The sequence below is a fragment of the Mercenaria mercenaria genome, chromosome 9, assembly GCF_021730395.1.
Source record: "Mercenaria mercenaria strain notata chromosome 9, MADL_Memer_1, whole genome shotgun sequence".
NCBI classification, from domain to species: Eukaryota; Metazoa; Mollusca; class Bivalvia; order Venerida; family Veneridae; genus Mercenaria; species Mercenaria mercenaria.
Genome location: NC_069369.1, coordinates 24,447,399 through 24,459,817, shown reverse-complemented (window position 1 = coordinate 24,459,817; position 12,419 = coordinate 24,447,399). Strand labels below are relative to the sequence as shown.

At 33.5% G+C, this 12,419-nt stretch overlaps 1 protein-coding gene across 1 annotated transcript; it reads left to right on the top strand.

The window, feature by feature from the left end:
• The first annotated feature begins 5,456 nt into the window (after window positions 1-5,456).
• Window positions 5,457-8,671, top strand: LOC123546732 (uncharacterized). Its single transcript, XM_045333244.2, has 2 exons — window positions 5,457-6,418; window positions 7,164-8,671. Exons 1-2 carry the CDS (start codon window positions 6,318-6,320, stop codon window positions 8,476-8,478), a joined length of 1,416 nt encoding a protein of 471 aa, XP_045189179.2. The 5' UTR covers window positions 5,457-6,317; the 3' UTR covers window positions 8,479-8,671.
• Window positions 8,672-12,419: the final 3,748 nt, after the last annotated feature.

Here is a 12,419-nt window from a genome sequence, read left to right as displayed (position 1 = left end):
AATCAGGCAAACACAATCATCTACATGTAAAAGCAGCAGCAATATTTTAATTGAAAACGTGAACAAAAGTATATAAAATTCTATTAATTGACAGTGCACGCAATTTATTCAGTAGTGCTTGGAGCTTGCCAAAATTAAAATGCCTAAAACATTCTATATAAAACCATACATTATATAGACTGCAAATGTTTGAATAATGAAACCACTGCCTTTTCGGTATTTTCATTTTCTTTTATATTTTGATAAATGCCTCACAGTGGCAAAAAACAGAAAAATACATAATGTACAAAAATCTGCTAGACACAATAAAAACGGAAAATGATGGCCAATTTCGTATCGAAAGCAACAGGTATCAACATATAGAACCTCAGACAAAAATCAATATAAAACTAATTTGCTAATATAACTAATTTTACGCTCACCCGAACGGAACTTTTTTGTGTCACGTGTAACTAAACGACATTATTGGAGCTGCACATGTCTATGAAATAAAAGGATCAAATGGCATCCTTTACAAATATTTGAATTGAACATTCACGGCGTTGATACATATTTTACAATTTAGAAAGAAATCCCGAAAGCAAGATACGAAGCATTCAATATCGATATTTTATTTTGCTCTCTTAGCAAGATCACTTCCGCTAACTTAAAGTACGGTAATCCATAAAGTATACAGTTATGGTCATCTAACGGGGTATATTAATAATAAAACGATCCAATACCTATGTTAAGCTTCTTTATTTTGTGATCTTGCCGTGGAAGTCATCAATAATTAATGCTTTCTGAAAACAAAGCAAATTTAATATCGCTGTATTAAAGACGCGCTAGAGAATAATTTCTTTTGTATTTCCATGATGGTAATTATACATAATTTGCATGGAAAATTGAGAAATACAAGCTTTTAGTGACAAATTCACAATGACATATATTAGGCTAAGACAGTGTGTTTAATGTCTTAACATTTTATTGAATAAATGTAACAGTAGGCATGCACAGTGTTTGATGTATCAAGTTGAGGTAAGACCACACTTTCACTATGATGATATCACTTTTAAGTACTATTAATGTTGTTGAAAATCAGACTTTCGTTGCAAACCCGAAAAAAGGCTTGGTATCTGTGAACATCAGGGGGAAATGAATAGACAGCTAACAGTTTGATTTATCTCTTTGGCAAATAATATATTTGTCAGCGGTTATAGTTCAAAGAACGTCTGGCGGGAAGATAAGACTGGCAGGAAAATAGGATGGTGTTAGGTGTGTCAGAGGGGCTTTACAGACCTAATTCCCTTTGTGTTTTCAAGACAGTTCATAAGATGTCTTCAGATAAAATTCTAAAAACTAGTATTATTCTTGTAAATAGACTAACCATTATTCACACAGGCGGTATTTCAATTGTTAAGACTTGATATAAACAGAGTTATAAGCTTGAATAACTGTCACACACAGAAAGATTAAATGAGCAAGAACTTTCATATACAGTTTGTATAACTCACTGAGATTTCACATGGTTCTTACATTTTATTCGCTATAATATTACAGTGGTCAGTAACTCAACTCTCACATTGAGAAAATGAATATGTGACGCGTAACATGTAATATGCAACTCCTTCCATCATTTTTAATCAGGCAAAATCAGTCAACGTGGACTTGAAATAAATCTTGAACTGGACATTGACGTCCAAAGAAAACGTTTAGAGTTACAATTGATTTCCGATGTTTTTTCTTTAATAAGCAACAAATCGTCAATCAATCGAAAAACCATATAAAAATATTATTTTCTCATTACACCAGTAATCATGTGCATGTTGATTTTTATTTTGTCTACACGTGAAATACGTTGTATTCAGTATTGTCTCTGTCAAGCTAGGGGAATAAGTCAATAGCTAAATAGAAACAGGGACAAAAGTCATACAGAAAAATCCACTTTTCTGTCACGGGTTTCTGTCAACAGTTCAAAAGATTTATGACTTAGACATATGGGTGATTTGGACATTTTCTTTATTGAAAATTCGTCTGTGATACATGTTACTAACATTGCATGAGTGCATTTTGATTACCAACAAGTACATGTAGTTTCGTTTTTCAGTTAACATTGGTGAAAGTTCACCCCAGAGTGAAAAACATTTACCACTAATATCATTATCAAATACTGCTGAAATCTCTTTTTTATCGGCATCTCTTCATCACTTCTATGACATGGAAATTGCCAGTGGTACAGTTTTCATTGCTTGAATATTTGACAGAATAATATCCAACCTTATGGTGCGTTTTTTCCTCGCGCAAACGTTTTACATCAGGAAATACGAAGATACAACGCTTTCAGTGTGGGTAATCGTCAAATCCGTAAGTAGATACACTGAAATGGCGTTTTTGAAGTATGTTTGAAGTAAATCAAATACATATAGCAAGCCTCTTGTGTTGGGATGTTTCAGCCAAATTTATAACATTTACGCCTTGAGTTTTTGTCCATCAGAGAATTCCGGTCTGTAGGACTATCGATGCATTTTGGTAGGTTGTCTGTCAAAAAACAAAACGTTTTAGTTTAATGTTGTCTAACTGCCGTTTCATAAATGAAAAATGCTGTTGAAAATTGCCAGTCCCTTACCAATGAGCTAATCAATTCAAACTGTCTTTAGGGGAAGCAATCAATCCAATATCGTAATTCAATCATGGTTTGGATTAAATCCCTTCAATCAGGCAAACACAATCATCTACATGTAAAAGCAGCAGCAATATTTTAATTGAAAACGTGAACAAAAGTATATAAAATTCTATTAATTGACAGTGCACGCAATTTATTCAGTAGTGCTTGGAGCTTGCCAAAATTAAAATGCCTAAAACATTCTATATAAAACCATACATTATATAGACTGCAAATGTTTGAATAATGAAACCACTGCCTTTTCGGTATTTTCATTTTCTTTTATATTTTGATAAATGCCTCACAGTGGCAAAAAACAGAAAAATACATAATGTACAAAAATCTGCTAGACACAATAAAAACGGAAAATGATGGCCAATTTCGTATCGAAAGCAACAAGTATCAACATATAGAACCTCAGACAAAAATCAATATAAAACTAATTTGCTAATATAACTAATTTTACGCTCACCCGAACGGAACTTTTTTGTGTCACGTGTAACTAAACGACATTATTGGAGCTGCACATGTCTATGAAATAAAAGGATCAAATGGCATCCTTTACAAATATTTGAATTGAACATTCACGGCGTTGATACATATTTTACAATTTAGAAAGAAATCCCGAAAGCAAGATACGAAGCATTCAATATCGATATTTTATTTTGCTCTCTTAGCAAGATCACTTCCGCTAACTTAAAGTACGGTAATCCATAAAGTATACAGTTATGGTCATCTAACGGGGTATATTAATAATAAAACGATCCAATACCTATGTTAAGCTTCTTTATTTTGTGATCTTGCCGTGGAAGTCATCAATAATTAATGCTTTCTGAAAACAAAGCAAATTTAATATCGCTGTATTAAAGACGCGCTAGAGAATAGTTTCTTTTGTATTTCCATGATGGTAATTATACATGATTTGCATGGAAAATTGAGAAATACAAGCTTTTAGTGACAAATTCACAATGACATATATTAGGCTAAGACAGTGTGTTTAATGTCTTAACATTTTATTGAATAAATGTAACAGTATGCATGCACAGTATTTGATGTATCAAGTTCAGGTAAGACCACACTGTGTTTCTGCAGGGTAAGGTAGTAATTTATCCATCTTTTTAAAACTGTACAGAAAGAGACTGACTAGAAAGCACATTAATTCAAGGAGGGTACAAGACTGTGTACGACCTTGTAGTTTGGGTCTATGGTTCAAAAATATATCTACTGAACTGTTTAGATAAGTAGGAAAGACTTTCTACAAAGTGAACATTGTCTTGTCCTTCAAAAACATCACTCTATTGCATTGGAGACTATTGCGTGTCTTACATACTTCTTAAAGTTGTCCGGTTGCTGAACGAAGAACTGTCAAAATTAGAAAATAAAGCTAAATGTGTACCACATTACTAGTACTATGATGATATCACTTTTAAGTAACTATTAATTTTGTTGAAAATCAGACTTCCGTTGCAAACCCGAAAAAAGGCTTGGTATCTGTGAACATCAGGGGGAAATGAATAGACAGCTAACAGTTTGATTTATCTCTTTGGCAAATAATATATTTGTCCGCGGTTATAGTTCAAAGAACGTCTGGCGGGAAGATAAGACTGGCTGGAAAACAGGATGGTGTTAGGTGTGTCAGAGGGGCTTTACAGGCCTAATTCCCTTTGTGTTTTCAAGACTGATCACAAGATCCCCATTCAGATGAAATGCATGTGTATACACATTATAAAAACTAGTATCATTCTTGTAAATAGACTAACCATTATTCACACAGGCGGGTTTTTGATTGTTAAGACTTGATATGAACAGAGTTATAAGCTTGACTAAATGTCACACATAAAGAGACTTAAGAAATAATTTATAGCAAAAGGGTGTTTTATCACTATTTATACACGATGGGCGTTTATACGTTGAGCGTAATAATTTCAAGAGGGCGTAGTCCGAGTGAATTATTTCGTACGACGTATAACCGTCGGTGTATATAAATAATGTTAAAACACGGTTTTGCTATAAAGTATTTCGATTCTAATACGTCTTTTATTGTAAAAGATAGAACGTTTTCGTCACGGATGTAAGGTCGTTATACACGCCAAGACAAGAAATGGTAATATGCCTTGCGGAATAGTTCAATGAGAGCCCAAATGATAGCGAATTATTCTGCACAGCAAATTACCAACTCAGTGTGTGTGTGAATTAATCAAGATAGTTGTGCAATGTGACATTTCGTTTAAATGTGTTTTTAAGTAAAATATTTGATCAAATTGGAAAGCGCTATTTCTCGATGCGCACATGACGCTAAATATCACGTCGACGTGACGTCAACATAATATTGCTGTGATGATAAAAACGTTGCCTTGTCATATTAGAGTTAATGAGCAAGAACGTTCATATACAGTTTGTATAACTTACTAACATTTCATTTGGTTCTTACATTTTTACTATAATCTTCCAATGGTCACTCCACTCTCACATTGGGAGAAAATAATTATGTAACGCGATACATGAAGTATGCAACACATTCCATTTTTGATCTGTCAATATCAATCAACGAGGACTTGAAAGAAATTTTAAACTAGGCATTGACGTCCTAAGAAAACGTTTTGAGTTACAATTGATCTTTAATAAGCAACAACTCGTCAGTCGAAAATCCATGTAAAATAAATTTCTTATGCTGATTTTTATTTTATATACATGTGAAATACGTGTTGTATTGTCTTTGTCGAGCTAGGGGACTAAGTCTTTAGCTAATCAAAAACATTGACAAAAGTCATACAAAAAAGTCCATATTCAATGAAAGCAGTCGCCCGTTAAAGAAACCATTTCCCACGTGTATTTGTTTGATGTTGTCCTTTTTTCAGACAAGAACTATCGCATTGATCATCGAACAACTCTCAAAACATACACATTTGTCATGACTATAGTATAGAAAGAATCATGAACCAAAATGTATGCCTATCCTCTCGTCGTATCTGTCAGTGCCAAATAGCGAGAAATCTCGCGAGACTCTGCATACGTACTTAATTTCAAGGAACGATAACTTTCGCAGAAAATGGTTTATTGATTAGAAAGATACATATCCTGCCTGTGACGGGTAAAGAAGCCGGTGACAAAAATAAAGGCCATGCGGGAAAACTGATATTGGAGCTAATGCGATGTCATTTAATTAAAGAAAGTAATCGATGGAAGCTGCTCACAGCAGATTGATGGATTGGATGAGCTATGCATTCAAATCAGGCTTAGCAATGTAAGGCAGTGGATCGATATTTTAGTTGCGTTTGTTATAAACATGTAGCCGATATTAGGTCAAATTGTAACGACGCTTCTTAGTGGCAATTTGACAGTTGCTTTAGTAATGATAATATGGATATAAGAAAATGCTTTGCTTTGTAATATGTGGTGAATATTCATGAAAAAGCGTTAAAATGTATTGATTGTCTGTCTAATCTAATGACTAGAAACCAAAAACGGATTTTATCTTCGTGGTATAGTTGTTCTTCAAGCTTAGTCAATATCGGTTTTTACAGACAAAAAATGGCGTCAAGGATGGAAACTAGCAGAGATAAATTGGAGAAGAAATTGTGCTATAGCAATATTCTTAATGCTCAAAACAATATTTTAAATTGTATTCTTACGAGCTTATAGACATTAAAATTCCACAAATAGGCCGGTGATCAAAATGATGGAGCGGTGTGCGACACACCATGGGAATGTCATCAAGAAATATTGCGCGGATCATGACGTTGTTTGTTGTGAAACTTGTAACGTTGTCAGGCATAGGTAAGAAATTCACATCTATTTTCTATGTATTTACACTCCCATGATTGATATTTTACACTTTTGTACTGGAAACAGTCAATAGTTGTCACTAAAATAGAAGAAGAATGTTGTTTAGCGCAGTATCTTATCTTAAATAAACCGATGAAGGTATTATGGTATATTAACCTGGCAATGCCTATAATATATACTATAGTTGTTTCGTTTATGTGTTATGAACAACGATATCAATTTCTTTTCTTATCTTGGCGTATGTTTGAATATTTGATCAACATATAAAAAGTTGTTTTTAATTTTCTCACTTATGACCACCACAAATTTATGTGCAACATGAAAAGTAATGCTTTTCCACCACGTAATAGTACATATTCTGTGTTTGGACAATTGTTCAATCTATTTTTTTACATAGAATCAAACGCAGTTTGTTCTGTTAATACTTCCTGTCTGTCTGCATTATTTCCATATTGCAAAACCTAATTTGTTCTCTGACAACTTTCTTTCATTAAGAATGTGTAAGTAACATCATAATTTTGGATGTAATTTCACGACTTGAATATAATCCAATGGAATATCAAGAACAGGTTTTGCCCCTTCCATCAAGAATTTCAAGACTCTCGTAGACACATGATACAACAACGGACCTTTCAAAAGCTGGCTGCATATTTTTCATGTATGACAAGTCTCTGATTCGCCCTAAAATTGCTAAAAGAAACCTGTAATCTTAAAAACTTCTGTCTTGTTTTCGTAGATCATGTCCGCACGTTGATAAACTCCGCCACGTTGGAAAAGGCATCAAAACAAGTGTTGAATACAAGACATCGAAAGAGTCTCTCGATGAAATCATATCACGTATGAAACAAGAGAAAGATGTAAGAAGTAAAAACCTCACTAGTATTCACCAGCAGAAAGAAAAACTAATGAAAGATGTGGATAAATTTCAAGACGAGGTCATCGACAGAATTAAAGATCTTGCTAAAACCTCCAAACAACAAATACGCTCAAAACATGAAGAGTACAAAAAGGCTATAGAAACTGACGAAGCGGCCTTAGGAACTGTTATATCGTCAGCTACCAAAACACTAGGAAAACTCTCGGCATACAACGATTCCAGAGTGTTTGTAAACGTTAAAGCCTGTGAGAATGCGGTTAAAGATGGTGAATCCCTTTTAGAAGATATGTCAAAAGAATGGATAAAGAAAGAACTGAGATTCTCATTCAACCAAGGTCTGAAGGATAAGATTGTCAGTTTAGGTCACATTGTAGATAGTGTGAAAGAATATAAGGCCGAACTATTCGGACAATTTAAAATTAACAAAGAGCATTGTAACGTAACAGGTGTCTGCGTGATGGATAATGGTACAATATTGATAGCCGAACATTCAACTTCACTGCTGAAAAGACTCAACGAAAATTTTACGGTGAGAGATCTTATTCCTGTAAACGGTCAGCCCGATGATCTTTGCAAAGTAGGACATTCGGAAGTGGCGCTTTGTCTTGGCAATGCAGAGAAAATTCAATTTGTGTCGATAGGTCATACTATGGAACCGTCCCACTCGTTTGAATGTGGTAAAGGGGGGAACGGAATTTCTTGTAATGACAATAATGGAGAAATATTTGTATGTTACAGCACAAGAGTGTGTGCTTACAGCAAAGCGGGAATCTTGTTAAGGACATTTGATAGGGATGATAATGACAAACAGATACTTTGCTCGTTGAGAAAAATTGCATTAAGTGCTATGAAAGAACTTATTTTCCTTACAGATAAGGTTAATGGGTTGATAGTGTTGAATAAGGAAGGGAAAAAGATGTGGAACTTTAATGATCCAGAACTCAAGGAGGCGCGTGGTATTTGTGTGCTGCCCGGTGATCTCGTGTTCGTCAGCGGTGCAAGCTCTAACAATATCTTACAGATTGACAATGATGGAAAGAAAGAGGGGATATTGGTGGGGCCATCAAAAGGATTGAACAAGCCTTTAGCTATGGCATATGACGAAGAAAATTCGAGAATTATAGTGGGATGTGGTTCAAATGAGATATCAGTATACTCAATATCTAGAAAATGAAAAGAGAAGAGACATTAAAACATACGATTACGAGTATTAATACTGGATGCGTGTTTTCAATGAGTTTAAGAGCAAATCCATTCATATGTTGCCTTGTTTACTTAGAAGGTATTAACAGTTGTTTTAGATGGTAGTTATAACGGTGATTACAAAGTTACTGTATAAATGTTGTGCGGGATTTTCAAAATTTCGTGACGATTTTAGCTCTATTTTATCATATTTGAAAACATGAATCTTTACTTATTGAGACACGGTAGTTGTGTATAGTAAGACAAAATGATCCACTCCTATAGTTAAGCACCAGCATGAAGTAGGTGACCAAGAACGCGCAAATATTCATCAAATTATCAAATATAAATCAATGTTAATCTAAACACAGTCTTTAAATTTAAACACAATCACGTACACGATATTTTAGCACTGTTCAAAAAATTATGTAGTGTTATTGATAATTAAGAACTATATGGTATTGCGTGTACGTGCATAAATCACTTTGAATAACTTGCCAGAACTCCCAGAGAGTGTGGTTTATTCCCGTATAAACGCACAACAAATAACATTCAGTCCTTTCATTTCCATTTTTACAGCAGCTCACTACAAAATATCAGGTTCCTTTCCATACTGTAAGAAATCATTAGATATTTGCTTGTCGATCTTTACAATATATATATATAAAACCCCCACGCATGCCCTTCCAATAGAAATACAGTCCCTAATTTTAATTCAAAGTAACCGTGTCCTTTAATTTTGATCTTTTCATCAGAATGTAATAATGCAAATGAAATGAATAAATCAGGTGAATTATAACTATCATTAAGTGTTCTTTTAGAAATGTTAATTGCCGATTTTCAAGGATATTTCAACGAATTCCATTTTTTTGTGAACGACGTCAATATCACACTTTCAGTCTCGCGGAAAGTATTGGCCATGATATTATAGTACTAATGTTGTTTATGTGGAAAAAATCAATTTCTTTTACTAAATACATAGTGAATGTGAATATTCATTTTTCACTTACTACAATAATAAGAATTTTCGTAGTTTCTGCTTGGGTATGTAGAATTAGGCATAGGTATTTTGTGCATTTCCATGAATGTTACCTGCAACCGTTAAACACGGGTACTTAATAAAGGCAGCCTTATTACGGTGCATATTTTTCATACATCATTATATTATACACATTGGTTCATTAATTTTGTATATAGTCACTAGTTAATCATGATATCCACACTGAATTTGTGCGATTAAATGGATGTTTGTATTGACTGAAAGCAAAGCCCACATTCCTTTCAACTACTTATATAATGTTTTTTTTTTCCTTCTCAGATTTGTAATGACGTATATTTGTTTATTATATTTAGACCTTTTGTTTGTTCGGTTTGATTGGTGAGTGATGACGTAATATCGCGTGCTACTTGAATATTCAAAATAGTGATGTGTAAGGCTTCTATCGATAAACAAATACCATACAAATGTACAACTATATCTTAAACTTTCTTTATTGAACTTTTGATATGACCTCAATTTGAATTGCATGTTGTGATGCGGTAGTGAAATGAAATGTTCATTTTACAGAATTAGTAACTAAATATAGAATTCTTAATAAATATGTGCAAATTAAGCACAGTTGTATTAAAATGATACGCAAGTTCATCATAAATTTATTAATGAAGTAATATTATACAAAAATATGTATATTCCCAAATAAAATGTGTTTAAAAATTTTTCCCAAACACTTCATTTGATCACGATTTCCGTTTTAAATACATAGTAGTAAACAAAAACGGTACAAAATTATATAGGCTACACAGACCCAAATCACTAGATGCTGGAAACTTGTGAGGCGATCTCGTTAGTGGAAGTTTTGTGCTTTCGTACCCAAAGCAGTAACTCTAATCCAATAACAGTGTGGCGTTTTCTTCATACAGACAAAGGAAATTGCTACTAACGTCATTTATCTCCCATCTCCGTTTCGGCCGAGAAAGTCATTTCATAGTGGAAAATCAGATTGTGCTGGTAGGAAAACCAGCGAAATGGAAAGCGTTTGTATTGACGTTTTACAATGAACGCCTGCCACTCGATTCTGATACTCCTTCAAAGCTTTTCAAGGATTTTGTGATTTTGAAGATAATGAAAAGATGCAACATATGCCGTAATTCAAGTTTCTCTGGTTTTCAAGATCAGGACGTAGAACATAAAATATCACGTGTAATACATGGAAAATTTGTTGAACTTCTCATCCAGAAAAGAATAGTAGTAATTATTTAAAGAACATGGTAATCAATCTTGCGGTACTCCATTTTGTATTCCAGGGTTTTACTTTGGTTTGGCATCAAATATACGAGGGTTCATTGAACGACGTTCTCCCTCATAAATATTGTGGAATATTAGATGTAACAATCAGCCGGTCAATAAATTTGTCAGGCTTACAAGGCAAGCTACAAGCTTAAATTAATTTACAATTAATAAAAAAGCGGCTATTATCTCGCCACGTACACCAACTAGGGAGTATTCCGGATAATAACAGAACTGTACAAAATCAATATTTTTTACTATAGCGGCTATATTGTAACCCCGATTTTCTAATGTATAGATGAACTACATTCATTGCTCCATGCATTGAATTTATTGATTTCCAGAAAACTATTAACGAAATCATTACTTATTGAACATGTATTCTGTTTTTGTTTACCATATTGCTAGGCTACATTGAAAATGAGGCAAATAGAAAAGACGTTTACGTGGTCAAAATGAGTTCAGTGCAATAAGTATAGAAAAAATCGTACATAATTTTGATATGTAACAGATCAAGATTTTGTTGTAATACCGAGCAAAGTAGTTAATGTCAAACAAAGTCATTAACAGATAGGATATTACAATGAAATGTACACAGGAGAAGTGTTTACTGTACTTCCTGAGGTATTGTAAGGCCAATCTGTTAAGTATAATAATATATAATAAAATTGTGTTTAAGTGTAGAACGGAAAGGAATTGAATAGAAACATAGCTTACTTATGTATGCTTTACTTTAATCAATTTCCCGAAAGAATGTTATGAGACTGTCCTAAGTGTAGACACTGTTATTCTTTCTGTTACCACGAACCCTTTAATACCCCCTCAACATATCTCTTTCGTATTACTTATAAAACACTTATAAAGCAATTAGAACATACATGTATGAACAAACAATGTTTCACAAATAAAAAGTCTAATATCATACAATTTTCTTCTAAGATAGAAGAAGTCAATTTGTTTCAGTCACTTATTTTTTGAAACGACATTCTGTGGTATGCACATTCTAGACATTTATGTGTACTTCTAATGTGTTAAACATGATATCACAACACTATTCGACTGGAATTTTAATATGTTATTAAAAGATATTTTCTTAAAAATGCAATATTAAGGTTACATTAATAATATTATCAAGATATCGAGGGAGCGTTAGAAGTTTTGTGAAATATATAAACATTTGACACGAATCAGTATTTATCAAATTGTGAAAGATGACTGACTTTGAAGCAGCCCCCATACAGTGAACCAGCTTTTCATTCATTTTTAATTGTACAGTTATGCTGTTAAATATTATCGCCTGCCAAGAATCAGAGTGTTCAGGGCTAGCAACAACAACGAAATTAACCCTTACCCTGCTAAATTTCTATAATGCACTTGTCCATCTTTCAATTTGGACACTATCATTAACTATTAAAAGGGGTGCTTACCAAAAAAGATACTGACTGAATGGCGAACAGTGCAGATCATGATCTACACTGGCCGCAAAGGCAGAACCAATCGTGTCCAGCATGATAAGGGTTAAATCAATATTGATACAGTACCGTCTGAGCAAAATCTTAATCAGCTGTATACTGGAAACTGACTATAATTGAATAAACCTAGATTTAGGGGTTTTAAATTAACATTAAAAAGTGATTTTTACCGGT